The 19,506-nt window shown below is 45.4% G+C and overlaps 1 protein-coding gene across 6 annotated transcripts in view; it reads left to right on the top strand.

Moving 5' to 3' along the window:
* Positions 1-19,506, top strand: part of AKAP13 (A-kinase anchoring protein 13) — a 246,861-nt gene that overhangs the window by 164,151 nt on the left and 63,204 nt on the right. For 5 of the 6 annotated variants that reach the window (XM_081170990.1, XM_081170989.1, XM_081170991.1 and 2 more), the window contains exons 10-12: positions 4,939-5,020; positions 11,882-12,018; positions 17,849-18,216. In XM_081170990.1, the coding sequence (XP_081027116.1) occupies positions 4,939-5,020; positions 11,882-12,018; positions 17,849-18,216 (587 nt within the window). The remainder of the gene's footprint in view (positions 1-4,938; positions 5,021-11,881; positions 12,019-17,848; positions 18,217-19,506) is intronic. The other variant, XM_081170988.1, reaches the window with a different exon arrangement.

The raw sequence follows: 19,506 nt of genomic DNA, 5'->3' as shown, positions 1-19,506 counted from the left end.
TGCGTGAATACAAATCTTTAAAGAGTTGTGTACCCCCAGAAATTAAAATTTCTGTACCAAGCAGGCAAGTTGCCACACTCCAGCAGACTGATTTTGAAAATGCAAGTGATTTGAGTTCCCATTTGTTTTGTGTGGATGACTTTGTCATCTGCCTAAAAAAGGCATTTTAATATAAAGCTGGGTGCCTCCCTCTTCCCCCTCCTTCCGCCACCCGAACTTTGTGTATATGTGTTTTCTTTTTCCTCATTGGAATAAAGATTTAGTTTTGCCTTTAAATAGGGTGTGTAGGCGGGAGCTGCAAATACCTCTCTTGGCTAACGGTTCTTAGCATTCCCTCTCCCTCTTCACCCCCTCCACCCGCCCCCAAATCTAAAATTAGTAACTGCTCCACTAAACAGTAAGGTGGCAGTCTGGGAATGTTTTGTCACTCTTAAGAGCTTTAGTTTCCTGGCAGAGAAGGCGACTGGAGGAAGGCAGCCAGTTCAACGGCCAATGCAGTCTGGCTAGGATATAAAGTTGGGAAGGAGGGACCTCTCTGAAATGGAGGCTAAAGGGGCATTGCACATAAGATTTCCCAGGCCGTTTCTGATTTCAAAAGTGTCTAGTTCAATTGGTTTTCATCGAGGGAGGAAAACAAAGCAGAAACCCAAACTGTCCTGATCAAACTTGCGAAGTTAAAAATGAAAAATAAAACTCTGTGTGCTAAGGTGACTTGAATCTTGCATCCCACAGGACAGAGTTCTGTGAGCTGCATGAATTCTGCAAATATACAGAAATTCTGCCAATATTTTTGCAGAACTGGTTGTACCATTCTCTTAGATATAACTCTGGTTTGCCATCATGGAATTGGGAAAAGGGGTCATACAGATTGCTGAAGTTACGCCTCTAGTCACTGGAAATTTCATTTGGCCACCTCTGTGGCATTTGAGGTTTTAGCCAATAGCGCCCTTAGTCTTTGAAGCATCTTGTTGCAGTTTGGAGGCTGAAAGCAAAGTCCTTTTAAAACTGAAGGTGAAATTATTAGCAATCTGGGTTCTGTGCTTAATATCTATTGTTACACTTTCCTTTCAGTCCTGCAAAACCAAAGCATGACACAGATCTGGCTGTAAGGCAGATTTGTGGAAAGCCATCAGGTGAATTGAACCAGATTCTGACACTTTCCTATAATTCAGCGGTTCTCAACCTGTGGGTCCTCATATGTTGTTGGACTACAACTCCCATCATCCCTGAGCTCTGGCCTTGCTAGCTAGGGGTGATGGGAGTTGTAGTTCAACAACATCTGTGAACCCACAGGTTGAGAAAGGCTGCTATAATTGGAAGTCACTGTTCTTTTGCCCTGTACTATGAAATGGTTAGGAGTTAGGAAATCCTCATTCATATCCCATCTTATCTTGCAATAGAGTATCTTTGGGGAAGTTGTGTACTTTAAATGTATGATGTGATGTGCTGAGTGATGGGACAGCTAGTATAGCCTGATGCTGTTGCTAGATGCTGTTAATAAGAGTGATTGTGAAGGTGCTCTTGGAGGTTATGTTTTAAATGCGACTTTTCAGTGCTGTGATAGCTTTCTCTCATTGGCCAGTGACTTCCTGTGTTAATAATAGATTGAGTTGATGTAGTCATCCAGGGTGAGGGCCGCATTCCCTTCTGGGAAACTTTTAAAGGGCCAAGTGGTAGGCAGAGCCAGAAGCAAAAGTGGGTGGAGCAGTGGATGCAAATTAAACATTTATGGTATTATCAGAGTTCAGGGATGCATTCCAGCCAAGCAAAAACATGCAGAGTACAAATTGGACCCAAGACAGGTGTGGTTTGTGGAGAGGGTGTGAGGCTTCAGGTTGAGTCCCAAGGGCCAGATAGAGAGATTTGGATACCTGCATTTAGCCCCCAGTCCTAAAGTTCTCCAGATATGAAACGCCAGGAAAAATAACCTAGGGAAATGAATGGTGGTTCTCTCTCCCACCTGGCCTTCATGACTCTGTCCTTGCTATAATCAACCATGCAGGTTTGCCTCCCATATTAAGTAAGTGTTCGTGCACTTTGGTGAAGTACCTATTTCTGATTCACCTGGAAAGAAGCAGCTAATTAGAGAAGCACGTTGATGGCTCTGTTCATGCAGGAATTGTGCGATAGCCCGTTCTCTCTTGTCTTCCTCCAGGGTTGACTTGGGTAGTACACACACTGCCTTGCCCCCACGATTGAGGGGGCCGTGGCCGCAAGACATCAGCACGCCAGGCGTGCACACCCCATAGCCTGCAATCATGACATCAGTATGCCCCGCAGTGTGTCCACGTGATGTTAGTATGCCCTGTGGTGTGGTCACGCCCTGTGGCATGCTGACGCCACTTCTGTACTCTGTGAGGCACACTGATGTGTTGCGTGAATGCCCCATGTCTTGCATGTGTGATGTGAGCATGGTGTACCTGTTCAGTAGTATTTGGTAGTATGGTGCCCTGAGCAAGGCCAAAATTTGGCGACCCCAAATGGATCTTCCCAATGATGGGGCTACCTTTGAAGGTGACCCGGAAACGACAATTAATCCAGAATGTGGCAGCTAGACTGGTGACTGGGAGCAGCTGCCGAGACCACATAACACTGGTCCTGAAAGGACCTACATTGGCTCCCAGTACGTTTCCGAGCACAATTCAAAGTGTTGGTGCTGACCTTTAAAGCCCTCAACAGCCTTGGCCCAGTATATCTAAAGGAGCGTCTCCGCCCCCATCGTTCTACCCGGACACTGAGGTCCAGTTCCGAGGGCCTTCTGGCGGTTCCCCCTGCCTTTGAGAAGCCAAGTTACAGGGAACCAGGCAGAGGGCCTTCTCGGTAGTGACACCTGCCCTGTGGAACACCCTCCCAACAGATGTCAAGGAAATAAGCAACTATCTGACTTCTAGAAGACATCTGAAGGCAACCCTGTTTAGGGAAGTCTTTAATGTTTGATGTTTTATCATGTTTTTAATATTCTGTTTGGAGCCGCCTAGTGTGGCTGGGGAAACCCAGCCAGATGGGCAGGGTATAAATAAATTATTACTGTTGTTGTTGTTGTTGTTGTTGTTGTTATCAATTTTGTGCCCCCTCAGCTTGGCACCCTGCGAGGGTTTTTTGGGAGGTTGGGGTGGGGTTAGCCACCCCATATTATCCAAAATAGTCAAAACTCTGGGGAGGTGGGTTACTTATCAACTTCATGACTAGGAATCTTCTTAGAGCACCTGAACTACTTTTCTTTCTTCCTCCCCCCCCCAAAAAAAAAACAGACGTGGGCTTGATATCGTACAGGGATCAGAAGCTCCTTTTATCAAAACAGGAAAATAAAGTGTGTCCTTTGGACGCTGGAGGCTAAATTAAAACATGATTAAAGGAAATGTAGACCCGAGGGTTTTAAAAGGAAATGAAAGCTAAAAATAATCTCCCCCCACCCCCAGTGAATCTAGTTTAATTTTATAGCTATATCAAGAAGGGTGAATCTTGCAACAACACTTGTATTTAGGGAGGTTTTCCAGCGTCAAAAAATGTGCGACGTGTACTGAGGTGACCTGGGAGAGGGGGCCATAGCTCAGTGAGGGAAGGCATACTTTAAATGCTTGAAGTTCTGAGTTCAGTTCCTGCCAGCTCCAATTTAAAAAGGAACTCTTTGACAGCAAGTGATGGAAAACACCTTTGCTTCAAACCTCGAAGAGCTGTAACGAGTAATAGTAGGCAGTACTGAGCCCTATGGACCAACCATCCAACTCTGTACAAGACAGGTTTGTACATGTTTATAAGTGGGACCTACAACAAAACGTTGCTGCGTGAAGTGCTCGTGTTCAGGTTTTGTACTTCTTTTCTGTCCCAACAGTTGGTCAGTATTTCATTCCCAGTGAGATTATTTTTATATTTATTTTTATTATTACTACTACTACTACGTTTATGTTCCAGCTTTTCTCCAAGGAGCTCAAGGTGGTGTACCTAGTTCTTTTCTCTCTCTGTTTTATCCTTACAACAGCCTTGTGGGTTAGGCTGAAAGATTGTGGCTGGCCCGAGGTCGCTCAGCAAGCTTGAGGATTTGAACCCCAGGCTTCTGATTCTAGTCCAACACTCACTATGTCTTCATTCGGCTGTCGCATTCTCCCCTCCTCCATTTCTCTCTAAATAAATAAATAAAGCATTTGATTCTCTCAAGTCTGCTGATATCTCTCTTAGGTTCACCACCTTTCATCTTGGGTTGGTGATCAAGAGCATAGAAGAGGAAAGACTTAGTTTCACATAGGTGTGCCAAGTCTCTAGGTTTGACTCGAAGGCTTTGAGTTTTAGCCTCCTTCTCTCAGGGTGCATAAGAAGGGGTTTAAGTCTTAGCAGGGAGAACCCAAACAATATACTTTATATAGTCAAGCAGTTTCCTTCAAACTTTTTCTATAATAAGAACTTGCGCTGTCCTTGTGTTCACTGTCTGCAGTATAAACGAAGTCGGGTAAATTTATATATTCTCTGAAGTCTTTTGGGTACCGAATACTACTTGATAATGGCATCTTACTGAAACTTGTATCAATGTGGTGTTGTTGCTAAATTCCATTTGTATATTTTCTTACATGGATCATCAGGGAGTTGATAGCCCATCTTATCTTTGTGTCTTAAATTGTTTCTCCAAATAGTTTTCTTAAAAACCAACCAACCACCAACAAGCTATCATATATTTTGATAGAAGCAGTTTACATAACCACGTTCTTTAAAAAGAGAGGGAATTTCAAACAGTTACTTGCAGAGTAATACATGTGTCTGTGTGTTTGTGTGTCTGAAGTCAGCACTCTAAGGAATGTATAGCCTTAGAATATTCCCTCTTATCCAGGCACCTATGGGTTTTATTTGCTGAACTTTGGATCTGTTTAGCCTGATGCCATTGGCATGAGTACAGAGGCAACTTGAAAATATCCCCGTTGATTTTTTACCTCTCTTGCTTTCTGTTAGATTAACCGTGAAAGCTGGAGTCCTGTTGAAACTGCTCAGGATCCGTCACTGTTGGAGCCAAAGCATCCATGTCGTTCTGCAGGTAAGATGAATTCTTTAGTCTTCGAGATATAAAATCAGAAAGGCAAGCTGTTGTTACTGAGCTGGCTTCCCTGGGTGAGAGGCTGCACAGAGCATTTGAGTTCTCTGGAACTCTTTGCTAGCCTAAAGTGGACAAGGTTGGCTTCCAAGCACGATTCAGTGCAAATTCTAAACTTTAAAAGGCCCTGGGAAGGGCCATAGCTCAGCAGTAGAGCACATGCCTTGCGTGCAGAAGGTCCTAGGTTCAGTCCTTGGCATCTCCAGGAAGAATTGGAGAGGACCAAAGACCCTGTCTGGAACCCAGCAGTGCTGACTGCTGCCAATCAGTGTAGACCAGGGGTGATGAACCTGTGACCCTCCATGCATCTTACACTAACACTCAAATTGTGCAATGAGATTTCATGCTTGTGTGCAACAAACTCATTCCCCCCTCCCTAAATTGGGCCATTTGCTGTAAGGAAAGTGATGGGAAATTGTGTTAGAACACAAAGGATCACAATTGCTTGACTTAACATCATGTAACCTCCCTGCAAGCAGCTTGGAATAAATGCTGAAGAAGCAGCCAGCATCATATAATCTCCCTGCAAACCGAGTTTATATTAAATATGCCCTCTGGTGGCTGCATAACCTCCCAGCTGCTATCCTTGTTGGCAAGATGGTAGAACCTTTTCTGTATGCGGAACAGTCCTGCCTTGTGGAAAGACACAGTCTTAATACAAGCTGCGCCCCAATGGGCAAACCCCATGTCCTCTTACGTCATGCAAGATGATGTAGTAATAACAAAACACATCAGCAAATGCTCGGGCGAGCAGGTGGATCTTTAAAAGGTGCTGAAACTTTGACATGGGTGGTGCTTGTCTTACCTTTGGAACGGGGGGTGATTCCAAAGGTGGAGCATCACAGCAGAAAAGACCCACCTCCTGGTCACTGCAAGATGTAGCTGTGCAGTTGGTAGAACAACCAAGAGATCCTGAGATTCCAACCAACTTGGATGGGAGACGGTCTTCTCTCAGGTGATTGGGCCACAGGTTGTCCAGGGCCTTATATTTTTAAATGCTTCCTTTTATTTATTTATTTTAAAGGGGAGGAGAGAGGATACCTCTCTACAGACAGAGAACTGGTAGAGATTCTTGCTTAGTCCTTTGCCTGCTATGCTGGTTTCCTGTTGCAGGAAGTTTTTAACATAGAAGAGTATTTAAAAACAAGCGAGTTCTTTGATTGTGAGCCACCTTGTAAAGACTTGTACTAAAATACGGTGGAAAATGTATAAAAGTGACACTAGGTTTCCCCAAATGCTGTTTGAGGTACAGCCATGTGTTCTCCCCTCCCTGGCCTTGAACCACCTCATTCTTGCTGCGTTTTTAGACCAGGGAGCCTCTGCCAGTCCCTGCATTGGAAAGGTCCCCAGTGTCGTTTTGCTGTGAGCTTTGCAAGTGATGGATGTTGACGGATGCAAGCCCTAAATCGCTCGTGCTCAGGAAGCCCGTGGCACGTGTGCTAGGAACTTGTTGTCATCCTTCCAGCTTTGTTGTGATGGTGTTTTCATTGGTAGGGGCTTATCAAGCCATCAGTAGAGGGGGAAACGGACTCAGATTGCACAACACACAGGCACACACTTAAAGCAAAGGCAATAAAAACCCCCACAATAAACCAGGCTTTACCTGAGAAGACATGGTACACTTCCAAAGCAACCTTCTCAGTGCACATAGGACAAATTATTCCCTCCCTCCCCCACACCCATTTCTCAACACTTCTTTGTTTCTGATTCCTTCTACACATTTCTGGTCATAACTAACTCTAGTGGGAGAAAAGCAATTTCCTTGAAACCTGTGCTGCTTCATAACTCCCTTTGTTCTTCCATAGTAGAGGCTTTAACTGCCCTTTGGTGTTTCAAGCCTGGCATGTGTGTATGGTTTGAGGCTTTCAGTAAAAGGGCATTGTGGTCACTCGGGCCCCAATTTTTAAACGATTGTAAGGAAATAGCAAGTTGCATTTCCAAGGTATTTGGGGTCTAACTTGCCCAGATTTGATGAAAGACATCCTTTCATGCCAGTAATTATGTTATTTTAACTCCATCATCCATCATAAAGAGGTTTCAACAATTCATTCTCTGGGTGTGTGTTTTTAAAATCACATTTGCAGGAGTTCTAGAGTTATAGGAGGAAAAGCACAACAAAGGTATATGGGGTTATTACAGCCCTAGATGCCATCCAGTACCATAGTTCCATTCCCCATCTCCAACGCTCTTCTGAAAATAATTCTTAATACATGTTCATATTTTTACATTAATTTGGAATCGGTAGACCATTTTGGAGGCAATGAGAAGTCGTGGTTTTATACTACACAAATAACACCCTACCAAACCATTGACTCGCACATTCCCCCCCCTCTCCTTCCATACACCAGAGAAGTAGATGGGAAACTGTTGCTTCTCATTTTCAGCAAGCCACAGTTCCCTGTTACATCTTAACTTAAGTTTTTTAAACTCTTGTTAGTGAGAAGAAGCTAGGATCAAACACCACTGTTTCTGATCCTGGTTTGCTCAGCAGCTCAAGATTTTTTTATTTATTTAAAAAAACACTTTACCCATGTTTGGATGTAACAGGGAACTGTGGTGTGCTTTTAAAATTAGAAGGAAAAGCTTCCTGTCACCACCTGCAATACGCTAAGATTTGCTATGGTTTGTTCACACAAGGAGCTTGGGGCTTGACAGATGTTGCTGGGCTCCTGTCAGCCCAGCTGTCATGGCCCAATGGTCAGGAATGATGGAAGTTGTGGTCCAACAACATCTGGAGGACCTCAGATTCCCCATCCTTCTCATAGCAGGGAACCATGGTTTTGCATTGTGCCTGGACTCAGGCCATTGTCTAATTCACCCCGTTTTATACATGTCTTTAAAAAACCACAGTGACAAAACTTGAGTCAATATGATCCCACTACAGTTGTACCCTGGTCCTTGAACGGAATCCGTTCTGGAAGTCCATTCAACTTCCAAAAATGTTCAAAAACCAAGGTGCGTCTTCCGATTGGCTGCAGGAGCTTCCTGCACTCAATCAGAAGCCACGTCGGATGTTCGGCTTACAAAAAATATTTGCAAACCGGAACACTGACTTCTGGGTTTGCGTCGTTAGGGAGCCAAAATGTTTGAGTCACAAGGCGTTCGAGAACCAAGATACGACTGTATTAGAATAGTAAAGTGATTTTAACAAACATTATGAGAGTGAAAGAGGGGTGAGAGGCTGCATACACATTTAAATCACACCTGAAACACTTTTGCTCCCCCTCCCAAAATTCTGGGAAGTGTAGATTGTTAAGAGTGATGGAAATTGTAGCTCGTGTGAGGGGTAAGCTGCAGTTCCCATTATTATTATTATTATTATTATTATTATTATTATTATTATTATTACTACCACCACCACTACTACTACTACTATTATTACTACTAGTACTACTAGTAGTAGTAGTAGTAGTACTACTACTACTAGTAGTACTACTGCTACTATGGGGGGCAGATGTGCTTTCTTTCATACCTTCCTCATGCCCTCTTGCTGACCTAGCTGTACCTTTTCTCAGCACGTGAGTTGATTAACTTCTTTGGACAAGGTATGTGCCCAGTGGCCAGCCTGGAACGTCCTTTTCAATTTTCCATCTGAGCTTTCTTGCGGAGCCGGCTTGTTTTTCCGTCTGGAATGTGGTGGGACATGGTCTGTTAAATTGCCAGCTGGATTTGGTGGGAATGCTGGCTTGCAGTTTGTTACGTCTTCTCTCCCGCCCCTGCCTCTCTCAGTCTCTTCCCCCCTCCCCAACCCATACATATCCCAACTTTTTCCTTTCCCACTTACAATGGAAAAGAAACGCAGACTTGCCAAGGTTGGGTTGAAAGTGGAGAAGGTGCAGGGAAAGAAACTGCACCTGATAAAATAAAAGAGCTATTCCCTCCGCGGTGTGGAAGCTCCTCTGTGGAATGCCAGTATTTCCACTCCTGGTACTCATCTCCCCCAGCAGAGTTTTTCTGGTGCGTGAAATAGGCCTATTGCATTGAGGATGCAGAATGTGCGTTGACTCTTTGCATAGCCAAAGAATTGCTTTTCAAGCTGTAAGGAAGCCTCTCTCGCCCTGACCTAGCCACTGTGATCCACGCGACGGTCACCTCCAGACTGGATTATTGTAACTCGCTCTACGTGGGGCTGCCCTTGAGACTGACCCAGAAACTCCAGCGGGTGCAGAATGCTGCAGCGAGACTCCTTACGAGGTCTTCGCTGCGAGATCACATTCACCCGGTGCTATACCAGCTGCACTGGCTCCCGGTGGAGTACAGGATCAGGTTTAAGGTGCTGGTTTTAACCTTTAAAGCCCTATATGGCCTAGGACCCTCGTACCTACGGGACCGCCTCTCCTGGTATGCCCCACAGAGAAACCTACGGTCTTCAAATAAAAACATCTTGAAGGTCCCAGGCCTCAGAGAGGTTAGGCTGGCCTCAACTAGAGCCAGGGCTTTTTCGGCTGTGGCTCCGATCTGGTGGAACGCTCTGTCACAAGAGACCAGGGCCTTGCGGGACTTGATATCTTTCCGCAGGGCCTGCAAGACAGAGCTGTTCCACCAGGCCTTTGGCCAGGGCACAGCCTGACTCCCTCCCTCGGCAATCTTCGCAGAGCTCTGGCCCAATGGTTGCCAGTGGCTTGAATTAATTAATTTTTATAATGAATGATTTTAGAATGTTGTTTATGTTGTACTTTTGTACTGTTTTATTGTTGTTAGCCGCCCTGAGCCCGGCTTCGGCTGGGGAGGGCGGGATATAAATAAAATTTATTATTATTATTATTAGCTGTGTTGCAGCCACAGTCTGCAACATGGGAGCAGTAATGCTGGTGTCGTTTAATGGCAGGGATGTGTCTATGCCCTGATTCTACAAGAATACAGTGGTACCTCGGGTTAAGTACCGTATTTTTTGTCCCATAGGACGCACCTAGTTTTTTGGGGGGAGGGGAATAAAGGAAATCCCCCCCCTTTATTTCCCCCCAAAAACCAGGTCGGGGAAACCAAACCAGGTCGAGGAACAGCGGGATGGTGGCGCTGCGCCTCCCCGTTGTCCCCCGAGCTTGTGGGGCTGGCCGATGTCTGCCCGGTGCGCGGGGTGCTCTGCTTCAGGGCGCGCCGGGTGGCAGGCTGCTATCCGCAGCGTAGGGAGCACTGCGGGAGGGCTCCCCACACTGCAGGTGTCTGCCCGGCGCGTGGGGCGCTGTGCTTCATGGCGCCCCGCGCGCCGGGCGGCAGGCTGCTGTCCGCATCCTAGGGAGCCCTGCAGGAACTCCCGCGGGCTCCCCAGGCTTGCTGATAGCTTCCTGAAGCCTGGAAAGTGAAAGCCTGTATTCACCCCATAGGACGCACACAGATTTCCCCTTCATTTTTGGAGGGGAAGAAGTGCATCCTATAGGGCGAAAAATACGGTACTTAATTCGTTCCGGAGGTCCGTTCTTAACCTGAAGCACCACTTTAGCTAATGGGGCCTCCTGCTGCCGCCGCGCCGCTGGAGCACGATTTCTGTTCTAATCCTGAAGCAAAGTTCTTAACCTGAAGCACTATTTCTGGGTTAGCGGAACCTGTAACAGCGTATGCAACCTGAAGCGTATGTAACCCGAGGTACCACTGTATGCAGTTCTGGGAAGCTCAGGTTTTTGCTTTTTCAAAGGAAAGTTTCTAGGCCTTATGGCTGGGAAGATATACAGTGGTACCTCGGGTTACAAACACCCCGGGTTACAAACACTTCGGGTTACAGACTCCGCTAACCTGGAAGTAGTACCTCAGATTAAGAACGGTTTCAAGTTAAGAACGGACCTCCGGAACGAATTAAATTCATCACCAGAGGTACCACTGTACTTGAAAGATATGGGTAGAATCCGTGGAAACAGGAGGTCCGGATGGATATGATTCCTATTGGATTTGGCTTTAGTAGCATGCGTTGTTCTCAGCCCCTGCCTGTGAAAGACTTCATTAAAAAAGGGGGGGGGGAGGTTAAAGGTAGCTTGACCAGCATATTCAGGGCATTGCTGGGTTCAAGTGAAGACGGAGAAAGGTTCAACTCTGTTATTTTTGCAGCTTTGTTTAAAAAGAAAAAAAAAAAACTTTCCCAATGGCAACAATGGAAGGGAAACAAGAGGAAGAGACTTGGCTGAACTCCTGAACTTGCCTGTATTTCTCCCCAGTTTAGGGGCATGTTGGGACCCAGATGGCCTTGTGTCCTCCCCTGGTGCACCCGTTTTTGGGCCCCACCAGTGTTTGAACTCCAGCTTTGGTGGTTGGGGCCAGCACATCAGTGGATCAGGTAGTGGCAGGGAAGCAGGATCTGCCATTGGATTTCCTCCTCTGATGTCAGAGCTCTGTTCCCCTCAGAGAGGGAAGACCTGATCTTCCTCAGAGCTATTGGACTGCAGCCTAAAGTATGCAGAATGACAATTTTCAGAAATGGGCTGAATATGAGAAATCATGCAAATCTGCAGAAAGGAATACATGTCACAGTCAGAATTTTAGCTTTTCTTAATGCAGAAATGGGATTTCCTGGGTGCAGAATTTACTTCTTTTTCTTAGCATGGAAGAACATTGGCCTACCCTACAGGGTTATTGCAAGGGTTCTTGATTTAATAACCCTTGATTGTGAGGCACTTTGAACTTCAGAAGATGCTATAGAAATGTTAAGCTTTTTTATTATTCCTTGGAATGGGGGAGAAGAACCATAGTTCAATGGTAATTCATATTTTGGTTCATATTTATACTACTGTAGCTCTTGAATGACACTTGCATTACTTTGGTGAGCAATCTCAAACTGCCATATATTCCCCACCCCCTTCATTTCCCCCTCCCCAGAAAGTGATAATTTCCTGGAAGATGGACTAAGTGGCGATTGTACCTCATCGCAAGACGTACTTAAAAGAAGATCTGAGAGCGAATGTGACCTCTTTCCTCTCTCAGGAGATGGGATGGACGAGGTGGACTTCGGGAAGGTAAGGCTTGAGTCTTGGCCATGTTTGATTATTGCTTTTTTGGTGCTGCATAGATGCACCTAAATGAAACTCTTAACACAAGAAGAGCCCGGCTGGATCAGGCCAATGGCCCACCTAGTCTAGCATCCTGTTATCACAGATGTTTATTAAGAGATTATTAGTCCCTGTGAAATGCCCTGTAGTAAGTATCTTGGGGAGATCTGGCGATATGATACGCACTCAGCAACACCAGTGCAATGGCCTGGGCTGGGTCCCATTGTTTATGCACAATGGATTTATTCTTCATTATCCTTTCTCAGAATGATCACTCAGTGCTATGGGCAGACATTGCGACATTCTCCCATCTGAGTGAACCACGCTCGCTAATGTCATTTCCTGCAGTCGTCTCTGCTAAAGCCTCCCTCCCTCCCTCTGTTCCACCCCGCCCCAGTCACTTTCCCCAGCAGACCCTTGAACGTCCAGTGACCTTAGCGTTCCAAGACCTAATTTCTTTTCAGAGTCCTTTGTACAAGCTAGAAACTTTGCTATGTTGAAACTATAAAGCGTCAGGTCCTTGCCAAAATAGGTGCCGTGCTCGGTGGTGCTTTGATGAGCATTGACGAGCCACAGGGCGCCCGGCCAGTAGACTAAAAGTTCTGGACATGGAGTTGAGAAATGACTTTCCAACTCCTTCAGCTGTGTGCACAAGCCAGGGAGTGCCGGAGGAAAGGGTGAGGCATAGAGATGAATTGTAATTTTCATCTGCAAAATTCTGGCTTTGGTTTCTGGCCAGGGGGGTGGGGGAAAGGGGGGAAATCAACTACCACTAATGCAATTCAGATTTTTTCCCCCATATACAAAAAAATCTCCTAATAGTTGGCTTTGCTGCAACGGTTTTCTATTCTTTCTTGTTCTCTGTGAGAGACTTTTGTTTTTTAACGTGCATCTGTGTAATGTAGCACCAAAGAATTGAAAAGGAAGTTGTTTATAAGTAGAATATTTGGAGCACAGTATTGAAACCAGATGAGAGTGTTCTTGGAAGTGCTGGCAGAGCACCTATTATTGCATTACCTCTGTCGGTGGATCCTCAGATTGTGTGCCGGGGTGCATAAACGCTCTGTTATTGGGGCTGCAATTGGAGCTGGCCAAAGTTTGTTCAGGGAAACCACATTGCTGTCCTCTCATCATTGCCTGTGAGAGCAGTGAAGCTGCATGAGGCATTCATTCCTTCTCCCTCTGCAAGTAGATGATGAGCAGTGACATCATCCCAAGAGGGTAACCAAGGATGTGACAGAAGCCAAGAGAATTCCCAGGAAGCGTCTTATGCTTCCCTGAGCCCTGACTGCAACTGAGCAAGGAGAGGGTGCCTGGAAGCAGTATTAGCAAGCAGTATCTCACAGTTGCAGTGAGAATGCGCCTGCCTTTTGTTCTGGAAGGTGCCTGAAGAAACGCCTACCCAAGAGTGAAGCGTATTAAATTGGGGGAGAGCGGGGCAGAGAACTGCACCCGAGGCATGAAATGCTTCTTCAGATTATTTACATTCCATCCTTTGCACAAGCCACAGGGAGGTTCATAAAAGGCAAATGAAATACATACATTGACATAGTGCTTTGAAAACAGCAACATAAGAAGAGCCTGCTGGATCAGGCCAGCATCCCATCTTAGTCCAGCATCATGCTCTCACTATGGCCACCCATATGCCTCTGGGAAAGCCACAAGCAAGATTCGAACACAAGAGCACTACAAGTCACATAGCAGCAGCAGCAGCAACAACCAGGGCTTCTCCTCCTCCTCCAAATGCCTGCTAGAAAAGATGTATCTTAACTAACCACCTAAAACTATAGAGAAATGGGGCCAGATTCATCTCTTTAGAGAATTCCACACATAAAGAACTGCCACTGAAAAGGTCCTTTCCCAGGTTCCTACATCACATGTCTCCTACTGAGGAGGGACCACCAAATTATCTGGATAAGGAGCAGTCTGTAGGTTACGTTTTAATCATTAAGTCTAGTTCTGATTTTAACTGTTTTTAGATAATTTTTTTAATTACTGGTTTTAATTGTTTTTACTGATAATTCTAACATTTATTGTAAACTGCTTAGAGGTCTTTTTTCCATCCCCTTACAATTAAGAGTATATAAATAAATAAAAATTAAAAACAGGCTGCAGTTTTAGCCGGAATATGATCTGCCGATAACTTTCCCCAAACATGAGCAGCTGACCCAAAGGGAACAGGAGCCCTCCTGGTCTTACGAAGCCCTCGCATCCAAACCAACATCTCAGCTTGAGCAACTTTGTGGTCATTGAGTAGCCCTACTGATTGCCTCGGCCCTCTTTGTCTCTTTCTCAACCTGAGAACGGCTGTGTATTTTGGTTCTTGCTCTGTCGAGATCCATGCTTGCAGCACATCTCCTGCCTCACCCCACCTGCAGACCGTCCTGGAGTTTGGCAGAGGCCTAAAAACAGATTCTAGGCCTTGACGCCAGGGATGCCCTTGGCTCTCAGGTTCACCTGTCAACCTGTGTCTGGTGAGAGGGTGTGTGCCTCCTAAGGAAGGTCACTCAGTAGATCACAATGATACCCTAATTCTAGCATTTGTCAAACTCCTCCTGAACTTAACTTCACCTTCCAAGCTCTCCAACCCAACTGCAGCCATCCCTTCATCTGAATGCAGATGATCCTTGCATGAAACCGCCATGTATGCAGTGCTGTTGTGCTCATGTCCAGCTTGCAGACTTGCCACAGGCATCTGGTAGGCTACTGTGAGAACAGGATGCTGGACTACATGGGCCACTGGTCTTGACCTAGCAGACTGTTCTTGTGTTCTTAAAAATAAAGGCAGTAAGACATTTCAGGAGTTCGGGACGTGGGTGTCGCTGTGGTCTAAACCACTGAGCCTCTTGGGCTTGCCGATCAGAAGGTCGGCAGTTCGAATCCCCGCGACGGGGTGAGCTCCCGTTGCTCGATTCCAGCTTCTGCCAACCTAGCAGTTCGAAAGCATGCCAGTGCAAGTAGATAAATAGGTACCACTCCAGCGGGAAGGTAAACGGCGTTTCCGTGCGCTGCTCTGGTTTCGGTGTTCCGTTGCGCCAGAAGATGCTTAGTCATGCTAGCCACATGACCCGGAAAAACTGCGGACAAACGCCAGCTCCCTCGGCCTGTAAAGTGAGATGAGCGCCGCAACCCCAGAGTCATCTGCGACTGGACTTAACTGTCAGGGGTCCTTTACTTTACCTTTTACTACAGTTCCTTGAAGCAAATCTACGAGTTGGTGAGGATGCAATACAGTATTATTATTTATTACATTTTGTTTCCCATCTTTCCTCCACTGAGATTAAAGGTGGCTTGTGTGCCTCTTCTCTCACCCCTCCCCAATTTCATGCTCATAAGAACCCGGCGAGGTTTTGTTGAAATAGTTGACTGGCCCAATGTCACCCAGTGAGCCTCCTGGCCAAGTCAGGATTTGAACCTGGGTCTCCTCGGTCTTTGTGAACACTGTAATCACTGCACCATGCTAATTGTAATCTAAGTGGCATCTTCTTGATTTTACTGCGATGGAAAAATTCCTGGATTCAAAAACAACCTCTTGCAACAATATTCATGTAAGGCTTGTGATCCATCCCGCCATGTGATGTGTTATGCTGCATGCGGTATCTATGTTCAGTTTATGCATAAAATATGCTCAAGGGGATTTCTGTCAAACATCTCTGTGCAAAGTCACAGTTATGTAAGGAGGATGTGGGAGGCACTTCTTCTTTACGTTGTCTTGTAAATAACTGGCAAGGGTTTTGTAAATCCCCTCCGGGAGAGTTGGTTCCCAGTGAGATCACCCTTCCTAGCTATTTCTGCTGCCTCATCTTTCTACATTTAATTTGGGGCCGAGGTTAACCAAGCAGGAGGAAGCTCTGATGCTCGGTGTTTCAGAGTTAAGAACTCCTTCAGGAGTTGTAGACAAAAAGGGGGCAATATTAGTACCATGATGTTTAAAAATATAATGGAAGTTACATGGTCAAAAAATAATAATCTTTAAAACACATGACTAAAAATCTAGCTATGCTGAACAGTTATACCCCATGTCATACTTCAAAAAAAATTCAGAAAAAGAGAAAGAAAGCCAACAGCATCTGCCAAATACTAATCTCAGAATTTGGCTGTGAAATCTTTAAAAACCTTTAAAATCTTTAAATCGAATGTCTACCCAATGTAGACCCTTTGTAGTTAATGGACCTAAGATACAGAATCATATATTTTATTCTTAGTAGAACTAATATTGGTTCCAGCCCTCTAACACACATTCATTTATCTTTAATGTGAATGAGATCTGGAGGCCCACAGGGCAGCTAGATTTTTATTTTTATTTGCTTTTATAATGAGAAATAGGCGCATCTAGGCATGCAGCTTTCCTTGAGGCGTTGTTGACAATCTCTTGCAAGTGGGTAGTAGGCTAGGAATGCAAAACCTGTCACCTGTCCAGATGTTCTTGCACTCCAGCTCCCATCAGCCCCGGTCAACACCTATCACTGGTCAGGGAAGACCCTTACACCACAGGTCCATCTAGCTCAGTATTGTGTACATTGAATGACAGCTGCTCTCCCAAGGTTTCAGCCAAAGGGATACACCCAGCTCTACCTGATGCTGAGGATTGAATCTGGTACCTTCTGCATGCAAGCAGATGCTCTACCACTGAGCTGTGGCCCTCCAATATGAACAGCGCCAGCATGGAAAGCACATAGTTTAACTATGGAATTCTTTCCCGTGAGATGTAGAGAAGGCTTTCTTAGGGGTTTATATGGGCTCCTGGAGGAGATGAGATCCACCTCCAAGGTCTTTTTTAAAATATAAATTTATTTATTTGGTTTTCAGATTAAAATTTTACAGTCACATATCCAGCATACAACATAAAAACAAGATTCCAGAGAATTTTCTGGCATTCCCTCCTCCCCTTTGTGGGTTCTATTGTTAATCATTTCCTCCTGCATATTTTATAATAATCCAAACCTTCTACCTCTCCATTGTATCCAAAATTCACCATTAATCTACAAGTGATATTCCAATCCTACTAACGATTTTAACTGTTTACAATGGTTTTTAAGATCAATTATAAATTTTCCCCATTCCTTATTAAAATTTTGGTCTTCCTGATTTCTGATTCCCAGTCATTTTAGCCATTTCAGCATAATCCATCAACTTGACCTGCCATTCTTCTCTGGTAGGGACTTTATCTTCTTTCCATCTCTGGGCCAATAACATCTGCACAGCCATGGTCACATACATAAACCGTCTTTTCCCTTGGGATTTTGGCACCTAGAATTCCTAAAATTCTAATGTCACCTCCAATGCCAGAGGCATGTGTCTACATTCCAGTTGCTGGAAATCCTAGGTCAAGAGAATGTCACTGTGTTCATCTTCTGCTGTGAGCATCTCATAAGCATCTAGCTAGCTACTCAGTGCGAGAACAGGCTGCTGGACTAAATGGGCCTTCAACCTGATCCAGCAGGGTTCGTCTTCACCTTCTTCACTGTGTCTGTGAGAAGCAGGGGTTTTACTGCAGTGGGCTTCAACTTTTGGAACAGGTCTTCTTTTCTAAAAGAAGGTCCTCTCTTCTTTGTTTCTGTAAAGGCTGCAAGACGTTCAGCAACCTTCAGGTGGTGTTTGATGGATTTGGTTGTAGTTTTAAGACTTTTATAACTGTGGAGGTGTTTCAAATAACTCATTATCTTACTGTGCCATGTAGGTCTGTGTAAATATTGCCTGCAGCCTTGATTATCTGCAAATAATTTAAAATAGATTAATACAGTTTCTGCTTGTTTTGTCGTTTTCCTCCTCCTTTGCTCCCACCCCTGCTTCACAGCAGCCCGAAGAGGAGCAGTCGGCGGGCGATAGCACAAGTTCTAGTTTCTCTGCCGACGATACGCTGTCCCTAGAAAGGAACTCGTCCCTTGGGAGTGACATCTCCCTCCCTCAGGCACTAGGCACCAGCAGGCCCAAGGATCGGTACAGCCTGGATGGCAGCTGCTTCAACATGGCAACAAGCACCGAGGGCCAAGATGGCGAAGCTGGCGTCTCCGGAGAGCTGGACGAAGAGCTGGACAGCATCACGGAAGTGCCCCCTCCTGCCTCTGCCCTGAAGAGCTCCATGAGGCCGCTGTCTCCTTTCCGCCGGCATAGCTGGGGCCCTGGGAAGAATGGCAGCAACGAGGCCGAGATGAACCATCGAAGGTGAGTAAAGGATGTGGGCACCCAGTGACCCATAGCTGTGGCAACTTCAGCCTTGTGATCTTTATTTTTTGGGGGGGTGGGAGAGGGCAGTAAGGCAGCCTTGCAAATAAGCTCGTCAAAGTTATTAGCCTGCAATTTTTGGGCGGTATGCAGTGAAGTTTTACTCAGAGTATATCCAGATAGGACTAGCTCAGGTCCATGGAATACCACCCAGCGGTCTTACTCTGAGTAGGACTTAGTTGAATACAACCCAATATTTATTATTACTCTTTTACTAACCAGCTAAGGGAACAGTAGCTGATATTTCCATGTGGAAGAATGGGAGCTCCTTTTTCTGCAGCCAGCATGAGAATCAATTTCTCAAAGCAGTGTTAAAAATAGCCTTCTACCAAGCAAACTAGTGAAAGAGGCACAGGGGTGATCTGTCTCCCCGCTCCGGCCTGTGTAGCTGCCGTGCTGGATGTGGAGGGAAGATGCTTTACTTCCTCTGCAGCGAGCACAGAAACCAAGTGGGATAGTGAAGGAGGAATGGAAGGATCGGTCCCTCCCTTGTCAGCCTCCTCACCTTCTTGCCTGTCTAGTTCTTAAATACAAGGCTGCAGTAAGAAGAGTTTTAAGGTCAGCAAAAGCACCGCTGTCTTTTATTGCTTGAGTTCTAAGGGGGCAAATTCTGTGACAGTCAATCGCCATAAGCCCTTCTTTGTACCTGTGGGTTGGATTTTCACATTTTTTTAAAAAACCCAACAACATTATTTTGACCTTTGAGCAATTTTATGGGTTCCAGTGAGTAAATTCAGTTAGCTGACACACAGTGTTCATCAGCTAGAAATTATCTATCCTTGAAGCTGTATTGAGACAAATCAGTAGCATGTCCACCTCTCATTTGTAGAAATACTGGCTGGATATTTTTGTTACTGACAAAACTGATTACGATACAACAACAAAAATGTTATTAGCATAAATACATACAGCATAGCAGAATATGGGGGCAAAAATTGGGGCCAGCTTTAGAAGCCAGACAAAATTACACATGCCACAGACCAGGGCTTTTGTCAGTCATGTCTGGCTAAACTTTGGACGCACTCTGAATGATAGAACAAGCCTCTTTCCATAATCTGGAGGCATGTGTGGCTATCTCTTCCCTGCTGCACTGAGCTACGGAGAAGCTCGGAAATCAGAGAGACACTTTGCACTGCCTTCTGAACTTCTCCAAGGGTGATGGTCACAGATTCTGCCCCCTTTTCTCCCAAGTGCTCAAGAAAACGAAAGTTGCACTCACCAACGATGAGG

The sequence above is a fragment of the Podarcis bocagei genome (genome assembly GCF_964188305.1).
Source record: "Podarcis bocagei genome assembly, chromosome: 14".
NCBI classification, from domain to species: Eukaryota; Metazoa; Chordata; class Lepidosauria; order Squamata; family Lacertidae; genus Podarcis; species Podarcis bocagei.
This window is presented reverse-complemented; position numbering and strand designations above follow the sequence as displayed.